Below are 22,870 nucleotides of genomic sequence, written 5' to 3'. Positions count from 1 at the left end.
AAAATGTTATTTCTTCTTGCTACTCTTAACTATAATCTATTTTAAAATGGTGATTACAAGTTTCTCAAACATATGAATATCTTTTGTCATTCAACTGCTATACACCATCTTCAAACTATATCTTTGCTTCTGTGAAGCTTGACATTCTTGCCATTCTCAGAGCTTCGCACCTTGTCCTCCACACATAATATCTATTGATATGGGTTAGAGCACTTCTAATCTACACAAGGCTATAGATTGTGTTACTTTGTTTCTTGTCCCTCTTCAAGGCTATTCTATTCTGGGCCTCTAACTCCCTTTTACTTTGTTTACCTACACCAATTCTGTTTCTGGTTTGCAAAAACATCTGCTGTTTTTAGTCAAGTCCAGCAACTATCCCCTATATTTCTGGCCATATTCGTAACAGTGTGATCATGGCCCATGCAGCCCTGCTGTGCAGGTGTTTACCTGGTTCCTGTCTGCCTAGTCCTTCATAGGGAATGGTCCAGCAATGCCACTGTTGTGCTGACAGGTGGCCACCTCCACCATGATGGTCCTCAGGATTGGGCTGCCCATCACTGGTCCATCACCACAGCAAACAACACTCAAACACTGATAAGCTAGAAAGATCTGCAATCATATTGGATATGCCAATAATATAGAAAGATGGGAAAGAATTTTCAGCATAGGGAGGGGCTCTTAAAGGAATGCCCCTCATTTGGAAATGGGCTCCCCAGTTTTGATCTGAATCTAACTCCTTTCCAAATTTTTGTTAACTTGTAATCAGCTTACAAGGCTTCCTGCCTTCTCTGCCATTGCTTTGTCATTGAGCTCACATTTTCTCAGCCTTTCTAAAACCTCTCTAACAAAGGAGAAGGAAAATGAATGGAAGGAATAGAATGGAAAGAAGGTCTGGGTACAGTTAGAAGACCCAAACTTCCCAATTTTCTTAGTGACAAAATGAAGGATTCTAAGTATGAGCAGAAGCTTCTATCAACACTGAGGCTTCTCTTTTTGGCTCAATGCATTAAACCAGAAGAAATTAAAACTGTAGGTCCACTACAGAGCAATAGAGGTTTCTGAGCATGATCAAAAGCCTCTGTTTTGTCACCATTAACACTGGGGAGCTCACTCTTTCCCTTGTTGTCTTCAGCCTTCCCTATCACTGCCAACTGAAGAATGAGGGGAAGCAGCAAAAGAATGGGACAATAGAGGGCTGCTGAGAACTTTGAGGTAGGCCAGGTCCTTCAGAGATTTGAGAGACATTTCTGGTAAAGTTCTGAGACTTTTGTACAAATGCTACAAAAGACAGAGAATATTCTGAATCAAAATGTGGTATTCACCACCATCTCTAACGTCCAATCATGTATCAGCAACTTGTGAAAAGAAATATGTTTGTTGAAATGTTTTGGGATTCCTGGGAGTACCTGTTTTTTAAGAGTTATTTCACACTCACACTTAGCAGCGTATCTGTCCCTGGTTTGCATCCCATGTTTTCAGAGTTTTCACATTAGCAAGGCATCCATGGGACGCAGAGCCGCTGTCAGTCCGGGTTATCCCCGATTTTTCTCACTGCGGACATACCGCGAATTTTCCCATAATCCGCTGCCAACTCAATGCTGATCCGATAAATCCCAGTGTGAACACTTTTGTCCCTTTTTTGCTTCTCTCTCCCCCCGCTAAGTCTTGTCGTCGGAAGCTGATTGGTCTGCATCTCCAGCTCCCCAAATGCTTCGTCCGCCATTTTTTCCCCGCTACCCAAACATTTCAGCGGTACATCTCCATTGGTGCCATCTCTATTCTTCTCTCCCCGTCTTTTGCATCCTGATAAGTTCGTGTTACGCGCCTCACATTTCCAACCCCCCCCCTTAAAAAAATGTTTGCCTAGCGGTGAGCGATTGTGGTCATGATGAACCAAACGTTTCAGTGACAACCCCTCTCCACTCAAAACTCTCTGCATTTTGACAATTCAATCAGGAACCACCATCGACATTTTCCAGTAATGAAAAATAAAATTGGCCATAACGTTTCTGCGTTCTGTGGATGCAAAGGTGCATTGAGACATCTCCAATTGTGTGTTCTACATATTTTGACTCCTTTTTTCGGGATGGGAATGGGGTTGGGGCAGTGGGTGGTGCCCTCAAACGAGGTTCAAACTCACCCCTTCTGGGATCACGTGATTTTTGTGGACCAATGGGGTGCCATTATTTGCTGGGCGGGAAATTCAACTCCTGCGATCTGTGCCACCTCCGTGCACTGCTCAACGGTTGCTCAAGGAAATGGCTGCACTAAAACCAACCAGTGGGAGAGGGGTCTCCTGGAGGGAGAAGGAGACATTGGACCTCATTGAATTTTGGGGTGAGGAGAAGGTGCAAGAGGCACTATTGCTCTGTCACAGGAACATTGATGTTTTCGAGCGCATCTCAGAGCAGATGGTGGCGAGAGGCCATGCAAGAACCGCACTCGAATGCCGGACAAAAACAAAAGCTTTGAGACAGGAGTACAAGAGGGTCGCGGCACACAATGGAAGATCGGGAAATGCCCCTGCAACATGCCCTTTCTATGCACAGCTTGCAAGAATTTTCAGAGGGGATGCAAGCATACGGCCACAAAGGGTGGCAAGAAGTCTTAACCTGCAGTCGGTGAGCAATGCCGACCCCATGGGGGAAGATCGGTCGAACCATGGCGTTCCCGCTCCATGGGAGGGATCAGAGGAACTATTCACACATCCAATGGTCACTCTACATCTTCAGGCGGTCCCCGCTTCCACTCCCAATTATTCAGGTGAGCATGCAGTTTTGACCGACATGACTGGTCCTTGGTTGGGGTGGGTTCGCTGTGCCCTCCAGTGTGCCCCGCCTGGGCAGAACTTTCCCGGAGTCTCAGGGGCATTTTTTCCTTCTGCTTAGGATTTCGGGGATATGCTCAACGGATTGATTGTGTTTGGGTTATCACTGCAGGAGAGGGATGAGGCGCAAGTGGGGGGGCATTTCCCTGATTTAACCTTTGTGCGTGGAAGGATGTGTTGTTTATTCTGCCTATGGGGACGTATAACCAATATTGTGGAAATCCGCTTCTCAAGGCAAGCTAGCGGTGGGAAACGTTTTTTACTGGGGCTGGCGCAGGTTTCAGCAGAGAAGGGCTCTGTGAAAGGAGAGGGGGACTTCACCTTGATCAGCAATGTGCAAGGTATCCCAAAGGTGGTTGGGTTATCTTCCACCAAGCATTAATCCACACCTGACAATGGTCTGTAACGTCACCTCCCTTTCCCCCCCCCCCTGGAGAACCATGGTACATTAACTGTTTACCAGCCTATCACTTGTTTTCAATTACTGCAGGTTCTTCCACAGAACAAGAAACATCAATCGGAGAAGCCCCCCCAATGGACATGACCGATCCAGAGGATGAAAATGCCGCAGACGGTAAGATGCAGATAGAGTGGGGTGCTTGTGGTCAACAATCAATGCTGCCCTCCCAATGAGCCCTGGTATGCTCCGCTCCATGAGAAACATGGCTATAGTCTCAAAATAATTATCTGTTTGTGGGGGTTGGGCTACCATGGAAAATATTGGTGTAAACATCGTTCTGCTGATGTCAAGAAGACTTCTGTGAGCATGAATGAAGAAGATCAACTCATTCATTTTACAACCAAATCTTTTATTTCCAAGATCCAGATTTAACTCAGATAGAGGAGTTCCCGGAGGTGACAGGACAGGGTGCAGAGGATCCGCAAGGTAGGAAAGAGCTGAAATTGTGACCTCCGCAAACTCCTTTGTAACTACTACTTGCATAACCACTGTCCTTTCCAACAGGAGATCTGAACAATCCACCAGCAGTGGAACAACCGCAGGTCCCCACGGCACAACTGTCTCCTGCTACACGCTTAGAAAAGGCGCGCACCAGAACCAGGCGCGTCTCTGTCCTCACCAACGTTGCAGAGAGAATGCTATCTCAGGCACAGAGGGAGGAACAAAACAACAGAAAGGAACGTGGAGAAATTCTGGAGGCAACCAGCCATTGGCGTGCAGCCATGGAATCAGAGACAAGATGGCACGAGGACATTATCAGGGAGGCAAGAGAGGATCGTAGGGCTTTTATTGAGGCACAGTCACAAAATATGGAGGGGCTTAATAGGGCTGTCGGTGCCCTCAGCTCCTTGACTGAACTCTTTGTCAGGGAGCAAAGAGCAGGCCCGGTTGCAGAAACTTCCCAAAATGCCAACAGCAAAACACGCGATAACGATCATGAGAAGGCACCACTAAGAAAAAGGGCTCGGATCATTAAAAAGAGAGAAAGATATGATCCATCCCTCTGAGCCCCACATGTTTTTCCGGTGCAGCATTTGGGTTGGAATCTGCATATCACACGTATCATTGCTGTTGAAATTATGTTTGTCACAGCTGTAATTGTGTTTTTCGATGTTGGCGAGGGGTTGACAATGGCCATTGAAAAAAATTGGTTTTTGTTTCCCACCGCAATCCAGGTGCGGTTTGCCAGATCTATTTTTTGACCACGGTTGTTTGAAATGTTGACCCATGGGAGAAACTACACAGTTTTAAATTTGTTTTTTATTCTTTTCAAAACTTGAAAGATTACATGTGAGGCATCATATGGACACTTAACTAACATGCATGTTAAATAAATCTTTTCTACATCTCCTTAAACCTTGACAGCACATTATCAATGTCGGACCTCAATTTCTTGTTCTCCTCATTCAAATTCCTCACATTGTTTTCTAGCTTCTTCACCAAGGCCTGCAGGCTGTCCATCCTTCTGTTGGTTTTCTTTGCTGTGGAAACAAAAGGTGTAAGCGCAGAGTGGCCACTTCTGTGTTCACAAACGTTGTAAGTCATTGATGGTTACTTACCGCAGCTGAGGCATGTTCCCACTGCCTTGTGAACAGTCTCCAGTATCTCAAGGGGCTGTTCCCTTGCCAAAGATGAAGAAGGCACATTTACAGTGTGTAGTGGACACCGCGCTTGAATGCATTCCTCACAGGGGTCACCTGAAAAGGGGGTTTGGAGAACTTGATTTAATTTTGTTCATTGTCATTACAGAGCACGTGTTTAACATGTGGCAGAATGACGGTGTAGTTAGTTCCATTTGTGTACCTGAATGCTCAGTCAGCTGTTCTGGTGGAATCACTGCTTGCTGAGGTGTGACTTCTTCATTGAACTCGGAGCAGTTTCCCTCTTCTTGCTTCACTGCCTCAGAACTGGGTTGCAAGGCCATTTCATCCATTGGCACGGTCACCTCTGAGCCTGTTTCCTCCGTGGGCTCCTCCTCCCCCTCATGTCTGTATGATGTTGCTGGAGAAACACATGAAGAGAATTAAAACATCAGTAAGAGCAGTATTGATGAAATGTTATGAACAAGGAATTCTGACTAATTCAAAAAATGGGGCAAGGGAATGTTGAAATGCTGATCACCCTAGGCAACCGATGCTGTATCATGTGTAGGGATTTAGGGAATGCCGTTTAGATTAGAAGGCCGGTTTGGGATCTTGGGCAGGGAGGGGGGGGAATACCCATGGAGGAATGATAAGGGCTGAGGTGTGTGGAATGCTGTTTTTACTTACCGCACAGTAGCCGAGTCATCTTTAAGAGAACACATTAAAAATATGTGCCGACATAAACCATAAACCTTTCCCAAAGAACAGAAACAAAACAACTTTTAAACATGGTGGGATAGTCTTCAAGGACAGGGCACAGTCCCAGTGCCGTTCAGTGCCACGTGTTCCTGTGTTCCATGTGCTGATCCCAACACAGCATGCCTGTTCTGGGGTTTTTCCTTGAAAACTTCCATCCAACATTCCTCTCATTCAGGAAATTGGTGCCTTGTACCAACATACATTTCCATCTTAGTGAGGGGATTGGGATGGGTGAGGGGGGGGGGAAGACACGGTGTTTGATGATGGTGCAAGGGGGGCCCCATCTCACTTAAAGCATGGTGAAAACATTTTTAGAGGTGTGCCTTCACAAAATAAACATCCCACAGTACTTCATTTACCTTCATGGTGGCGATCCTCCCAGCGTGGTCTCCCAGCAGCTATCCACAAACGCATCATTGAGTGATGGTGTGGGATCCGCCCGCTGCAGCTTGGGATGCCTTGGCATGCCGTAAGGGATGCCATGAACTCGCATTTCAGCCTTTTAAATTTGGTCCTGCACTGGTTGGCATTTCGGCTATAACCAGCATCAGTCAGCTTCCTAGCAATGGCATGGTACGCCCCCCTGTTGCGCTGGTGTGCGCTCGACATAAAATCGGCTGCAAAACCAAGACGCAGAACAATTTTCAGAAGCAGGGACACCTCCTCAAATTGCCAAAAGGTGCCCCTAGTTCTCCGTGGTGGCATGTCTATTTCCTGTAGTCCTGGGTTCCCCGGTCGAAGAGGCCAATCCTGATTTGTCAGAGACATCATATTCCGACCCAAATAAACGTCTCTGATTGGCTGTGTCAGGGTTAATCGTTGCGAGCAATTTTTTTTCCAAAAAAAAAAATTCCGCCAAAATAAAGGTTGGCCATTTCTACAGACAGCATGAGTGCAGGGGCGAATTCAAATACAAATGTTTCCCACCTTCGCCGAAATGCTTGATAAGGAAGAAAAGGTTCATGCGTACATCGGATTGCTGAACAATGCAACTCAAAACATGAGCTGGAAATATTTCGGGGATAATAGTAGGGGTGTGCAGGGGACGCCTGTCTCAGCTGTATATATTTGGTTTTAAGAATCAGGAATTCTTGTCAGTATTTGGGGAACACTGACACGGAAAGACACCACAGAACTAGCTTACTGGCTAGAATCTCGATTCCGAAACCTTCTGCCAGAGTTAGCAGAGCTTGGGGCGGGGGGTTTCCGACCAAATCCAACACAAACCGTTGGAGACCTTCCCTTCCGTCTCCACATGAATTTCATAAAGATTTTACGGACTCCAAAACAAGGTGCCCCATTCTTCAAACAATATCCATGTTTCTATATGGAGAAAAAGGAATTCATCTTCCCAGGTAGTTCAGGGTGGCCTTTTGTAATCAAAATGCTGCCAACTTTCATGGTGCCTGCTCCCACCTGTCCTAACTTCCTCTAACATGGTTCAGGCAGATGCCGGTTGGGTGGTCCTTTTAATGGACTGAAAAATATGTTGTTCTTGGCACCCTCTTTCTCCATCATCTCCCACGTTGAAAATAAGAGAGGCTGGTCGTTCTGGGGTTAGGAATATTGCATGAAAGATGCCCAGTGACATCAGGGGAACGTTTCCTACCTGTCCTCCAACCCCCCAAGCAAGCACCAAGGCAAACCAACCTGGAGGGGGGGGCATTTGGTTCCACCTCGAAGGGCGGTTCTCGTGCCACACAACTTCGTGCCTTTAACTGTGCGGTAGACCAGACACCGTCTACATTGGTGGTGGGGGAGAACACCAAAGGGCATCTGGAGAGCTGGGTGTGATTCCCCACTCCTCCGCTTGAAGACAGCTGGGTCACCTTGGCCGAGTCACAGTTCTTTGGAGCTCTCTCAGCAACACCCACCTCACAGGGTGACTTTTTTGGGGGAATAATAACAGTTAGTAAACCGCTCTGAGTGGGCATTAGGTTGTCCTGAAGGGCGGTATATAAATCGAATGCTATTATTATTATTATAGGGGAAAATAGGGCACAAGTCACTTCACCTTACAGAACAACCCAAAACACAATTGCTATAAGAAAGGATTTTTTATGTCACTTGTTTGAATATAAAAACCGGTGGGTGCAGACCTAAGGCCGTGACAGCATTCCCTCAACCAGAGAGATAACACTACGTAATTCACACACAATAATCCCCCGATCATAATTGCTGGCAGAATTTGTGCATGCTATTTGTGTTATTTGGTGTTGTAGGCTGCTTTCGTGTCCTGTTGTGCCCACCAAATGGGAACCTGAAAGACCTTAAAGAAATAATTTTTTTTATTTCCCGTGATAGAGTTTGGTTTAATTCTGCACAGTATGGTTAGTTGTGTTATGTACTGCCTGTGTTATGTCTCACACTGTCCTTCTCAATTTTAGTTTGAAGGAGAGAATGGTTTTTTTATAATAGAGTACTTTGGTGTGTGGTTGTCATTTTTCCTTTGTTCTGTAGGTGGTTCCCATCGCAGGGAACACTGTGGAAGTGTGACGTTGGGGGAGGGTGTTTGTGGATCTGATGCTGTTTCACACGGATAAGCTAGCATTCAACAGTGTGCTGACCATCTTGGCACCCCTGGGCTGTGCAATGATGAACCCTTTTTTTCACTTTCCCTCTTTGTGGAAACCCCTCCTGCTCACTTGATGCCCACCGAACAGAACATTTCTTACCATGATGTTATAAAAATTTATTTCAAAACAGGAATGGAACAATGAGAATTCACTCATTAGATCATCATTGAATCTCTAAACAAAGCTTTCTAACAAACCATGTTTCATAGGAATCCAGCACTTGCAACTGAATGCATGACACATCCAATCAAGGCAAAACCAACAAGAAACATTTTTTGAAACCGTGAGTCCAACCTCTGAACATGCAACAATCGTTTCTTAGTTCAACCACAGATTTTTTCACAATCAGACTGAAGAGCTTTTTATATTGTTAGATTTCTCTGTTTCGAAACATGTGGCGTGCAAGGGCATCGCGCACCAACTTCCCCTCCTCCCGGTGCCTTCTGTCTCCCACAGGGAGTTCAAGAGATTCCTCATCCACCTCCACAGGCCTCACGGGAGAATCATCCTCTGGAATGCCATGACCTTTCAATTCACAAATGTTATGTAGCACCACACACGCGGTAGCTATGCAGGTCACATTCTCCTCCGCAACCATAAGCTGTGACCTCAAACACCTCCAGCGCCCCTTCAAACGTCCGAAACATCTTTCCACTATGGTCCTAGCTCTGGTGAGGCAGCGGTCAAAGTATGCTTCTGCGGGAGTGTGGGGCCTATTGAAGGGCTTCATCAGCCACCTTCTCATGGGGTAGGCTGCATCAGATATGATGAGTGGTGGCACGGTTACACCCTCTATTGTAAGACTGGGGTTGCCTGGCACAAACACCCCCGCATCCATTGCCGTACAAATTGCAGAATTCACAAAAACAAAGGCGTCATGGTTCCGCCCACTCCAGCCAACCTCTGCATCAATGAATCTTCCAGTATGGTCCACCGTGCCCTGGATGAGAATGGAATTGAATTTCTTGCGGTTGATGTACTCCCGTCCACGGCCTTTAAATTTGCAAATGGCAACATGGGTGCCATCAACTGCACCAATGCAATGAGGAAAGCCAAGTTTCTGAAATCCAGACATAATCTGCAATGAAAGAGAAAAAAACAAGATTGCTGTTAGAGAGAATCCCCTCTTTCTCCCACCGCCTATATTCATAATCTCCTCACTACAGCGCTGAGGCAGTCTCACATCTCCAGAATCCAGAGGAGTTAGCCATAGTCTGTACTAGTGAAATAAAAAAGAGTACAGTAGAACCCTCAGCACTTGCAAATTTTACTGTAGCTCAAGCTTTTGAGAATCACAGTTCGCTTGTTCAAACGCACAAGAAAAAAGGGAACCGCGACTCTCGAAAGCTCATGGCACGATAAAATTGGTTTAAAGGTGCAGCTCATTGCCTACATGTCAGCAACATAGTTTTTTGTGCTTCAAATTGTAATCTTTGACCAGTACAGTTTGAATGGAGACTGTTACTCTGGGAGATGAGTGCGTACTCACCCTCGCCACATCAGGTCCAAGGCACACGACTCTACTGAGTAGCTCCAATTCTATCGCCAAGCAGACCTCCAAGACGATTCCTGCCACTGTTGAAATACCCACTCCGAATTGGTTCATGCATTGACGGTAAGTCGAACAGTTGGCAAGATACCAAAGTGCTATGGCGACTCTCATCTCCACAGAGATTGGATTGCGAAGTCTGGTGCGCTGACGGGAAAGACGGTGCCCTATGGAATGAACCAATTCATTGAAAGTCTCCCTGGTCATACGAAAATTTTCAATCCACAGCTGGTCATCCCATATGGCAGTGACGAAATTGTCCCACCAGTCCCTGCTACGGGGATAAATCCAGTAGCGACGGGGGACTCTGATTCCGGCTACAGCGAGAAAACGTGCTCTGTTCATTGCTGTTCTCCTTGTTCTCCATAAAGGCGGAGGTATGCACCTCAGTGCAAGTGATTTCCTAAGCATTCTCCTTCTTCTAACCACTCGCATCCAGTAACTGTTGCAGGCATCGATCGATCGCTGAATATAGATAAAGATGATGTGAAGCAAGGCCAGTGCCAATGCTCGGACCGCAGACATAATTCAGCAGAATAAAATCGGGCTCAAAAAATCCTCCGCAATTCCAAAGTATGCCGTGAGAGAAATGTGTTCACAAGAGTGGAGAACGCACAGTTCCAAGGAAAACTCCCGCCCAAGTTGGCCAGCCTATCATCGTGGCCACATTTTTGGCGGGAGAAAAATCATGACTTCCTAGAGGGGAGGAAGGACATTTGCTAGGGATAGTTGTGCTTGTGTCTTTTAGGGCAAAGAGCATAGAGTAGACTTGCAGGAGCAGATTGACCAGTTCTTCCACTCAAATGTCGCGATGACTACACATGTGATGGAGCAAAATTAAGAGGGGCGGATTACAGTGGATTGATGTGTTGACCCCCTCCCCAGTCCAGTTTTCCTGACTCTGAAACACCTATCAGAAAAAAAAATAGCGGTATGTATGTTTTGTGAAGTAGCGCTTTGTTTTATTAAAAAAAAAGTACTCGGTCCCGTTTTTTTCAAGCACAAGGAATGCAGTCAGTCTAAAGCGTTGTGTGATTCTTTGCCCTGTCAATTCGCACACGCACCACTGTCTTGTTCGGTTCCCACAATTTCTTTCCCCTTTACTAGTCACGTGATGGAAAAGAAATCGAGTTTCACGTTCATCCATCCACGAAAGAGTAAAAAACGGTGCGGTAGGGTAGGAAATCTTGTCCTAGATTTTTTTTTAAAATGGTTTATCTGTGTTCACCACGAATTAAACAAAATTACACTTCAATGTCACAGTCACAAGTCCACACGCTTCTGAGAAATTATCATAAGCCTCCACTTGATCTGTCCACCAAAATAAATTTTTACTTGAGAACATTCCATGTTTTTGGCGGGCACTAAGACGATTGGCTAAAATCGTTGAGGGGGCGGGCGGATGAAATGGGAGACCAATCACTCTTGAGAGAACTTTTTGGAATTTGTGTGTGGCGCAGTTCACTTGGTGCAAAATGATTTCCCGGCGTCATGGAAATGTCTGGGAAGTGGAGGAGGTATCTCTTCTTCTGAGGGTTGTTCGGAGGAGTGGGCATGCATCTCGGTTAATGGCCAGCACGCAATCAAGCAACCGCGGCATCTATCGATTTCTTTCAAGAGTGCTACGCAGTCGCGGATTTCATCGAACGGCCAACCAGTGTCGAAGCAAATTCCAAAAACTGAAGTCCGATTTCATTTCATCAATGGAGGCACTGCAATGCATTCCTAGAAGCAGTCGTAGAATTAGGGTGCACAACGCGATGATGCTAATCTGGAAGGCGGCAGGGAGGCCTCGATGTCAAGAAAGACCTCATGATGGTGAGTTTTTTGAACCCCCCCCCCATTCCATGGCGGACCATGCAAGTCCCCCATGTTTAATGACACCTTTTTAGTGGCATGTTCTCAAAGAGACTTCATTCCTCATTAACAAATGGGTGTTTTTTGAAGTCAACCTTCTGTTTGTCACGCTCTAATTTTAATCTTCGAATTATTTGTCACGATTGGAAAGCCATAGAGTGTTCTTAGAGAAATACCATCTCCTCAAAAGCATCTTTCATGTTAATATGCAATTCCCCCGGTCACCACTTTTATGCTATGCATCCTGTTTGATCCCCTTAACTGAATGCCTGGATCATAAAAAGCAAAGTAAGTAAAGGGAAACATTATCAGGGCGATCATTCCGTTTTTTACCATTGTTCAAATGATTTTTCATTTCAGAGATTATCTGTGAAAGAGCAGTCAAGATTGAAGAAACTTCATCTGAGGATGATGAGAATTCAGAAACTGTTGCAGTGGAATCATCAAGTGCAGCAGAATCTGATGCGCAAGCCTATGCACCTCTTGGAGTGACAACTGAAGACCCAGCAAAGATCAATACAGCAGCATTTCCTCAAGGTAAGTTTAACTTTTTATGTGATTGTTAGCTTACTAGAGTTCACCCATGGCAAACTAATTCAAAAACCATCGACAGGATTCTTAGGAAGTCATGAACTCCAAACAAAGCCACCATTTTTAATTTGTTTTTTGATCCGTCATCAGATCAGAAAATGGTGCAATTTTAAAAATTTGCTTTCTTGTCCAAGTACTTTGAGAAGTGAGTGGTGTATTCCATGTACCAATAACAAGATCATTAATTGGAATTCTGCTGTATTAAATCACTAGCTTCAGAGAGAGAAAGAACAGATGACAGTGGATCTCATTGCCTAGAAACTGAAGAAACCGTAATCGTTATATCTTCCGGCAGTAGTCACGAAGAAGCAACTGATGACATGACTGCTCCTGAAACCATAATGCCCGGAGATGTATCTCCACAACCGAGTACCTCAGGTAATTTTTTGTGTGGTTCACACGTGCCATCAAGAGCTGCTCTGAAAATTGTGGGATTGCATGAGATTCTGCAGGAATGAATGGCCATTATTTTGCCAATCAAAGCACTATTGCCTGGGCAAAATACCATCAAGGTAACCAGATCCACTCTCAGCTAAAACAAAACATATTTGTTCTCCATGATGACTCCTTTGAAGGTGAGTGGAGTACAACTAACACCTTGTCAACGTTTCTTGAGTGGTACGTGAAGTGAACACGATCTCTTGATATAGCTCTCATCACTAGAAAACAATTTCAGCCTTTATTTTTCAAGGGTGTTTAGCAGTGTTCCCATTATCTTGTTTCCTTTGTTTTTTCCTGTGCCTAAGGCTGTTATCTTCTGCGCGGTTTCTCCGGCAGAAAAAATTGTCTCTGTATCAGCAGTCCAAAGTCTTCATAACCCAAAGTGGTGACTTATCTTCCATCCTTCATCATCGTGAATGTAAACAATGCCCAACATGTGGTGATGAGGAGATCAGTTCATTCCTTGAACAAAACACACTGCGGCTCTAAAGATGTCAAGCATAGGCTCAAACTACAGCCTTGCCAACACTTGCACAACCTTCAGATGTGGGATTCCTCTGGAAATTTCTAACAAAACCTTTTCTCTTTCTAGCTTCTTTAGCAACACACAGTGGTGCCGCAGTGAGAAAGTATGCCATGAGCGCTGAGCACAAACTTCACATAATTGAGGAAACAACTTCTTCTGATGCTGAGGATGAGGACAGAAACGCCGTTGAGGAAGGCAGAACCGAGGATGCAGAGGGAACTCCAGTTCTCTCATTTTCCCCAGGCACGTTTTAGCTATGCCACATTTGAGTGGAGTTACATTTTTCGCTGATTTATTTTGCTGGGTGACACTTCAATATCTGCCTAAAATATTGACTGACTTTAATTTTGCAGGTGATACTTCAGCGGGAGGTTTGCGTGACATGATGCCAAATAAAGACCAATCCGCTGATATTGGCGAGATCTATCATAGTATGCAGGGAATACAATCTCTATGTCTATCAAGAAGTAAGTATGACTATTCCAAGGAAAACTTGAGGCAGAGTTTGGTGTGGTGTTTCTGATCACGCGGCTCAGATCAGGCGCGACAGTACCAATCCCACATCACGTATGGAAGTCAGTAGGGAAACATTCACCGAGTCATTGATATGTGGATTCATAGATCCAGATAAGTCATCAGTTCTAGTCTGTGGTCACATAATCAAATAGTGTCCGTTCAAAACTATTGACATAACCGATGTAATTGAAGCACATTTCATGAATCACTAGACTATTTGGCAGATGCAAGTAGGCACAAAGGATACATTTTTCATAGGTTTTGAACGCGTGGTGGGTGCAGGGTGGATTCAAACAACTCCTTCCAATATGTGGATGCAAACATCTTCCCCGTGGTATGCAGATCAGTCCATCCCTGTAATGGGTCATAGGAGTGGCCACGTTAGTCTGCGGTTGCAGAATAAAAGAGACTCCTCCGGCACCTCCGAGAACAACCACTTCCAATGTTGCGGATTCCTTTGATAACCAGGGCTCTCCCCACCAGATAAAGTTTGACAAAGAGAACTGTGAACACCAAAAGCCAAAATATCGGCTTTCGTGGAACACACATCTCTCCGTCAGATGCGTCCAGTGGTGAGAGCTATGTTTCTCCACAGATTTTGCTGCATTAGTTTCAGTTGGTCTGGGAGGTGAGGCCATACTCTTTTGCAATTTGCAAACATGTAGTTATAGCTTGGCTTCCATGTACCTTATCATGGGCAAAATGATCTCAATATCATAAGAATATGGTTGCATTGGCATATCAGATGGAAATGTAAGCATCTACCCCGCAGTGTCCACTCCTTTTATGCACCTAACCATTATCTTTTGACCCACTATGCAACGTACAAAGAGCGCAACTCATAACGACACCTTAAGCTTAAATTAAATGGGTCAGTATCAAGGGTACAACTGGACTCTGTTTGATTTTGTTTTCTGGAGCCATCTCAGCACCACCAACCGTACCTGGTGATTGTTTTGTGGATATTTTCAAACCTTGAAAAATGCCAGGAATGGCCTTCAAGTTTTCCACAAGGATTAAAAAAAATTGTTTGTCACTGGTGTAGTTTTGATAACCGCAAAGTTCTCGCAATGTCGAAACCCATCTCTTCATGAAGAAATAAATTTTTTTGCTGTTTCTCAACAGTGGGAAGATACCATGAAAGAATATGCCGATTGGAGAGAAACAATAGAAGCCTTCACAAAGAACTGAGTTCTCTAAAGAAAAAGGTTTCTGCACTTGAGCGAGGTCATCGTAGCTCAGGATCAGAGCAATCAGGAGATGACAAGAAGAATTAGCCAGTGTTATGTCAGCTTGAAGAATGTTTAAGCAATATTTTAGTTTGTTTCAGAAAGAAAAAAAATGTATGTTTAAAAATAACGTAATGGAAGGAAAGATTACAATTGACAACTCTCACATGTCAATTATTTCCAGTGCTTTATGAATCATGTTGAAGTTGTTTGCAATGTGGATAATAATTTCTCATGAACAGCAAAAGCAAGATCTTATTTTCATTTTTTTCTAATCACTGTGTGGTTCTAATGTCATGCAAAATTGGAATTTTGAATCAGTGACAAGATTTTTGTTCCTTGGTGTTGGGAAGTCTGTGTTATTTGTTTCTGATAAATAAATCTGTTTTCAATGTTAAAAAATAAGACATTGTGTGTGTTAAACGTTGTTATGGACTGAGAATTTTTCAGAGGTGTCCCCGCAGTTCACGAGCAATCTATTTATTATGCTTGACACTTAACATCTATCATGGCTCGGTTTCAATAGTTGACAAGGCCGTATGTGTCTGTGATGGGTAAACATGAGAACACCTCAAGATGTTAGTTAATTGCAGCAGTTAGGCAACCACCCCACCGGTCCCTATCTTGGGGAAAAATTGAAAAAGATGCCCCACAGAGTCATTCATAACATAGGTTTATGTTGTTTCCTGAACTATCAGTCCAGTGGAGCAAGCAAACATGGAACAGTTGTAAAGGTGAAAATCTATTGACATACTGTTACTGCATGACAGAAATCCAGGGAGAAGCCGCAGCTTGCAGCAGACTCTAGAACCATAAGTTGACAGACCCACACGTCACCTCCCCTGGCATCCTCATCTTGAATTTATCCACACGGTCAAAAGAAGCCTGTTCCCCTGATCACACTAGATGCAATAGCATCTTTCATGTTGTGGATCAAGTCACATAGCAGAAACAAAAAGAGGACCCACAAGTGACAAAAGGCACAGATGGAACCAATGGTCATATGACATGCTGCTTCGATGCAGGAAGTGGGAAAGCAAGTCTTGAAGCGTCTCTGCCTCAATGCTGTCAAGTGGACTTTTAAGCTGTCTGTCGTGTGGCAGAACGCACAGTCTGCTGCATTTCACATTGTAACATGAGGATCAACAACCTTGGTCCCATCTGTGCCGTTTGTCAGCTGACGTTCCATGTCCACTGGTAGTAAGAACTGACAGATGACTTGGTCATTAGCCACCCCCCCTCCCCCTTTCTGGGCAGAGTGGGCAGGAGAAGGTGGTTGAAAGTATAACTTCTAGGTGGGAGGGAACAAATATGAGACGTTCCACCACACGGGGTATAAATGCGTTATTGCTGGGACATTCTCCCCAAAAGCATCCAACAGGAGTTGAATGAATGGCCTGTTTGATGAACCCAGCTCACCAGGAGCATTACGGGGATGATCCGCAGACACACTTTTCAAGGTCCTCTGAATAAGTAACCAGGATCATATTTAAACCTTGGTCGCTGTACTGTGATGTCTGTGTTCAGCATGCACTCACACACTTTTATTGGGCGCCTGCAACTCACGTATGAATCCCACCCGTGACCCAAATTAAACGAGCAACCATGCACGGGGGACTCCTCTCAGCTAGATTCCACCTCTGTATTAAAGGTGGGGTTAATGAGCTCTCTTTGGCAAGAGGGGCACTAAGCTAAAGAACGGCGCGCCTAAGAAGACAGCGGCTATGGCTGGGAAAACAGAATAAAGCGTAGGAAGAGAAAACTCAAACCCTTCTCTCTAGCTTGCCTGCTGACGCCGCAGGCGCGGTATTTAAAAAAACAAAAAAAAAAAACCCCGGCGAAACGTTTCCACGCATGCGTGCTTTTTTGGATAGTTTTGTTTTTTAATTGAGAGCCCGGAAATTCCGCGGCTAAGACGGGGTATCTCTGGTAATGTGAAAAAAATCTCGGGAGGCTGATTCGGGGATTAGTACAAGTGTGAAAGGACAGGGGGGAAATCCGCAGCCGCCTCCATCGGCGTGACTTCTACTTGACAGCGCGGTAAACACCGAGTGTGAAATATCTCTAAGATCAAAGGATTCCATTCTTTTGACACAATATCAATGAAAGATCTCCATTATATAATGTATAATGATTAAACTACAGAGCTCCTTGTCTCATATCCTGGAGTCTCTCTAGTATTTAGTTCTGGCATTTTCAACAGAAGGATATTAGATCATTTATACCACTTTGATACAATTTTCTGTATTCCATTTCAGTGACTAGTACTCTCAAGAGCTTCTGAATGCTAGCTGTTTCAAATTGGTCTTCTAAATCATACATTAGTTTTTGAGGCCTGAGGATTGAATTAATACACCACATTGACTTGTGTCTGAAAGATGTTTGTAAACAAAGATGAACAAATCAGCTTCTGTATACAATAAGATGGCAATGAACAAATAGTCTCCCATGCTAGTCATGTCATCATGAGTAAAGAGATTTAAGATTAAGGTCACAGTTAGTCTGTAGCTTCTTGAATATACAATAACCATTCTTCATGAAATAAGTAAATAACTCCACCAGAAAAATAGGTGTTGCTTTTCAGTGCATTGATAGGAAGGTTCTGGTTTAGGACCCATTGTTATGTGATGGTACTAATTTCCTTTTTCCTGCAAATATCTGTAACTGTCTAGATTAACCCTATGCATCTCATATCATTTATTTGGAGCAGAGATGACTCCAGTAGTTAGCAAAGAGTATTGGGCACAGTCCCAAAATATTTTTCACATATTTATGATAGACTATTGTCTTAGTTTTTAAAAAGTTAAGCCTACACATTGTTTCAATTTTTTAATAACATTTCTTCTTCCCTTCTCTTCCCAAATGTTCAGTGCAGCAAACAGTAGACAGGGAAATTAGCTGGAAGGATAAAACTTCCTAGCCAGCAGAGCTGAGACCAGCCACCACCACCCTCAATAGCTACCTGAACGTGGGCTGTAGGCAAACACAAAACACTATGCTGCCCCAGCAAGGGTCTTTGTCACTCCTGTTACTCAACCGGATTGATTATTCTAGAATCACACCTGCTTCAGGGATTTTATGGGTGAAAACTGTTTTACCAAACCACAAATTTGTTTTGCAGTTTCAAAAACAAATTTGAGGGACCCAAATATGAGCTTCTGATATAAATGAAATATTTGTATTTGCACAGCAGACTATCAAATGAAACTTCCTTCATCTACTATACCCAGAATCAATGCCAAGTGTAAAGTTAGTTTGAAATGTGTAAAACTCAGTGAACTGTTAACAAAAAAGAAGAAATTAATTCTTGCTCAAGCTGAGACTTCCTGCTGTTCTGTCAATGAATCCTAAAAAGTGTCACTGCTGAATTAACTCAGTTGTTCCAAGACTGACACTAGATTGTGATTTGTGGTTCATTCATTTAGAGGTATTTACTATTAAAATTACTGGGTCTTATTTGAAAGTGAATATCTTAAGATTTGAATGTATGTGACCAGAAAATCTGTTTGAATCTGTTTGAGGTGAACCCTATGCTTTTCTTCCATTGTGCAGTCTTTCATTAAAAAAAATCAAAAAGAGTCCAGTAGCACCTTTAAGACTAACCAATTTTATTATAGCATAAGCTTTCGAGAATCAAGTTCTCTTCGTCAGATGCCTGATCAAAACTGGGCAGATACAGAAGAGGAGGGGGAAAGAGAGGGAAGGAGGGGAGCATAGATCACAAGAAGGCAGAATGCAATTAGCATAGAGGCAATCAAAACATTCCTTTGCTTGGAAATGTAAACATTTCCTTTTGGTGTGCAGTCAGTTTGTAGCAGTGAAGGTATCCAATTCCTATGTAGTATAAGCCTTCGGTAACCACAGCTCTCCCTGCCAGTTGCATCTGACAAAGAGAACTGTGGTCCCCGAAAAAATGACTCCTTGTGCTGGAGAAAGGTACCAACCTGTTGAGGAAGGATTCCTTCATTCAGAGGAAGGAGTCGTCCACCAATGTAAGATTCCTCAGTTAGCAAAATGGAACTATTGGATCCAGCCCATTGATATTGTTTCCTATTTTATTTTTGCAGAGAAATAAAATATTAGTTTAATAATTCACTATATATTGTGAAGAATTATTTTAAATGAGCTCCAGAATTTCAGGAGTTCTTTCTCTTATCAAAGAATCTTTTGAATGCTTTTTTGTTCAGTAACTTCATAACGCTCAGATTCTAGATCTCTCAACTAAACTCAAACCATCAAAGACCTGATTGGCTGTACTTAATTAACACCATTGCTGAGTGTAAGAAAAAAGGTTGTTATTGGAGTGTAAACTTTTGTAATTAAATACCAAAGTTTTCATTAAAGAAATTGTGTCAATATCATACTTGCTTTGTCTCTCTTGTGTTTCCTAGGAACTAGTAATAGGTTAACATTCCTTCTGAAAACAATGAATTATCATTTTGAATTTAATTCTAGGATACCACTTGTCTCTTGAAAGTATTGGTTCAGCTTTTTCTCAATAGTAAATTGGGATGGGGGTGCTACACAAATCTGAAGCACATAATTCTTGTTTTGCTCAGGTTACTGAACCAAAAATCCTTGCTTACACCACTGGTTCACATTTACCTGCTAAATGTGTTCTAATTATAAACTACATGTTTTCCAGTAAATTTCTAGTAAGTTACAACTCAGGCTTTACTTATGGTTCAGAGTGTCTGTCTCTCTTTTCACAAGTTAGTGGGCCTGGTCAGATTATGGCTCAGTTCAGACTGTAAAGTAAAACCTAGTTTAATTAACATAACTGCTTACTATAATAGAGATGGGCACGGACCTAAATATGACCCCAAAAACCCCACGAACCAGGCCAGTTCGGGGTTTGTGAATCAGGGTACATGGAAGCTCCTTTTCATGGAACTTCCACGAACTGTATACTGGTTTGTTGGGTCGTATTTACAGGGATAGTTTAAATGGACATTTCCCAGGAGGGGTGGGAAGGCCGTTTTTGGCCTCTTCTGCACCCTGGGGGCCGCAGTGGCCATTTGAGAGGCTAGAAGGCTGTTTTCGGCCTCCCTGCCCCTCAAATGGCTGCCGTGGAAGCCACTTGAGGGGCAGGGAGGCTGTTTTTGGCCTCTTCCACCACCCTGCAGGCCCCTAGGGTGGCAGAAGAGGCCAAAAATGGCCTTCCTGCCCCTCCCTGGAGGAGAGGAAGGATGCTGCGCCACAGGGGAAGGTATGTGTGGGGCTGGGGCTTGGGATTGGGGACTGGGGGTAGATGGGGCTGGGGTTTGGGCAGTTTAAAGGGCCCTGCCACCAGCAGGTCCCTTTAAAGTATCAGCTGACAGGTGGTGAGGGGGGATCCCCCCCTGCCAGCTGATTCTTTGAAAGGACCAACCACTTACAAGGCAGGAAAGGGCCATTTAAACTGTTAAATGCCCCTTTACCTGCTGCTGTTAAGGCCGGAAAGGGGCATTTAAACCCCACAAACCACCAATCATGAACTGGTTCATAATTGGTCCAGTTCCGCGGTTTGTGAAATCCATGAACCACGAACCTCCTGGTTTGTTTGGGGTTTTTTTGTTCCGTGCCCATCCCTATACTATAATGGTCCATTTGTGAACCTCTTGATAACCTGTAGTTAATTGGGGTCTGTAAAAGCCATAGCTTGAAATTGGCTCTCTGACCACAATTATGAACATGGACATCCTGGTTTAATCCTGGATTGTTCCCTGGCTTCACTGTCATGTACTCCCCAGCTGCCTAGAAATATGTCCTGGCACCTGAACATATACAAAGGGGATAGTCTCCAATATATAATACAAAACCAGAAAGGACATACAATCCAAGGAGACCATATAACAAATCAAAGTGTATTAATCAACATTTATATTTCACAGACCTATAACCAAATATTTCAAAAAGACAGTGTCAATTTCATATATCACAGTCCACCAAAATTCTTCTGTTGTACAACTTGCTTTCCTTTTTATATTTTCCTTTTTATACAGGCAAAGAAATGTCGTGGCTGCTTGGAAACTTAAGAGCAGTCCATGATATTTTCCCAAACCGAGTCACTCCTGAAGGGAAGCTCCCGGCGGGGGGTTGGCAACAGGTGCACCGGCCTCAGTTGTACCCCATTTCGCTGTTCCTTGCTTCTTCACCAGCCTCTTTCAACTTGCCAGAATTATATATATATATATGTATATATGTATATACATATATATATATATACACACAATAATCTCAATAAACACAATGAAAATGGTGGATGCTATTGTCAGGGCTTGTTGCTGCCGCCGCTGGGCGGGACGCTGGCTGGGCCGGCCCTGACATCAGAGGGGCGCCAGGGATGCTGCAGGACCCTGCTCTGTGGAAGGAGGGGCAGTATACATCACCCTGACTCCCTCTCAGTCCACTCGCTGGCCTACTCAACCTGGCCTGCTTACCCCCTGTGTCCTCCATCATCTCCTCCTCCCAGAACTCTCCTCCAAGCCTCCACTCTCGCACTGCTCTGCTCTCACTCACACCATCACTCCTTACTCACACCCACCACCTCAGAGCTCTTCCCAGCCACCCTTTAGAGGGTTTCCTTTCTCCACCCCACCCTCCTTCCAGGCTTGTTCCCTCTCCTGACTGGGCCCAGCTGTGCCTTCCCTCGGGTGTTTCCCTCCTATCACTAATCTCTTCTAGGCTTCCTTGCCTTGCTGGCAGGGTGGGGTTGAGTGTGAGCCATCCCCACCTGAGGTCTCCTCGGCCTTGCTCACGAGGAGCTGCCCCAGCCAGCTTCTGTGCTGCTGAGCATGCCTGGCCTTGCTCGCGAGGAACTGCCCCAGCCAGCTTCTGTGCTGCTGAGCTTCCCTGGCCTTGCTCACGAGGAATTGCCCTGGCCAGCTTCTGGGCTGCCTGCTCATTGATGCCGGGCAGGGCTACCCATCTCCTCCCCCAGAATGCCTGGGGCAGCTCCACCTGGAGGGGCTTGGCTCCTAGCAACTCCTGAGCCAGGCTACTGTCCTCTGGCCAGGGTGTGGCTCTGGGCTGTAGTGGCTCCTTCTCCTCCTTGGCTGGTAAGGGCTCTGTTTGGGCTGCTGCTGGGTCCCTATTCCCCCTGACTTGGCCCTTTTCCTCTGGCCTGCTTAGCCCCCTCTCTTCCCCCTGGAGGGTGGGACTGGCTGGTCTCGCCCTGCTCCCTCCAGCCCTCTGAGGCTTTGGCCTTTCGCCCCTTCCCCCTGGAGTGGGCATGTTCTGGACCTGGTTGCTGTCTGCTGCCTCCCGGTTGCCTCCCACTGCTCCCTCCTGGCAAGTCTGGGGGCTGGGACTCAGACCTCAGACAGCTATTACTTCCAAACAAGATATAAATATAAGATACATTCATAAAGGTCTAATTATCATCATACAATATAACCATTCTAACATATTATTATGACAATAATCAATGTTGCTGTATAAATTACAATTCATTTTAGTACACACAAGAGCATATTGCACATAAATATAACAAATTACTCACAGTGTAAATCCTCAGTCATTAAATTCAATGCAGTAAAGTCATTTTCCTTAGTCAACTGTTGCAGCTAAATCATTTGGGACTTATATATGAAACACTAGTCAATTACGATATTCAATCACAACCTCCATTAGCTGCCAAGAAATATGTCCTGACACCACCATTTGTCAAGCCAAACTAGAATCTGAGAGCGGAACTACAAGTGACAAAAGGCACAGGTTGGACACTTGTCAGCTTCCCTCAAGTTTTGATGGGAAATGTAGGCATCCTAGTCTTGCAGCTTGGCTCTCTGACTGCTGTCCAATGGACTTTTCAACTGTCACTTGTCCAACATTCCGCCAAGCTGCCTACATTTCCCATCAAAACTTGAGGGAAGCTGACAAGTGTCCAACCTGTGCCTTTTGTCACTTGTAGTTCCGCTCTGAGTGACTATCTGCAAAGTGACACCTAGTTTCGTAAACTAATCATTGCTAAAA

At 44.5% G+C, this 22,870-nt stretch overlaps 1 protein-coding gene and 1 long non-coding RNA gene across 2 annotated transcripts; both read left to right on the top strand.

Annotated features, from left to right (window-relative positions):
- The first annotated feature begins 1,750 nt into the window (after positions 1-1,750).
- Positions 1,751-5,843, top strand: LOC129331716 (uncharacterized). The gene is made up of 4 exons (XM_054982154.1): positions 1,751-2,763; positions 3,318-3,401; positions 3,648-3,713; positions 3,792-5,843. The coding sequence occupies exons 1-4, from the start codon at positions 2,259-2,261 to the stop codon at positions 4,292-4,294; spliced, it is 1,158 nt and encodes a 385-aa protein (XP_054838129.1). The 5' UTR covers positions 1,751-2,258; the 3' UTR covers positions 4,295-5,843.
- A 7,762-nt stretch (positions 5,844-13,605) lies between these two features.
- LOC129332635 (uncharacterized) lies at positions 13,606-15,319 on the top strand. The gene is made up of 2 exons (XR_008597335.1): positions 13,606-13,636; positions 14,811-15,319. It is a non-coding gene; the product is annotated as an uncharacterized LOC129332635 (long non-coding RNA).
- Positions 15,320-22,870: the final 7,551 nt, after the last annotated feature.

Source organism: Eublepharis macularius, chromosome 6 (genome assembly GCF_028583425.1).
Source record: "Eublepharis macularius isolate TG4126 chromosome 6, MPM_Emac_v1.0, whole genome shotgun sequence".
NCBI classification, from domain to species: Eukaryota; Metazoa; Chordata; class Lepidosauria; order Squamata; family Eublepharidae; genus Eublepharis; species Eublepharis macularius.
Note: the sequence above shows the minus strand (reverse complement) of the source record. Positions and strands in the feature narration are given on the sequence as shown.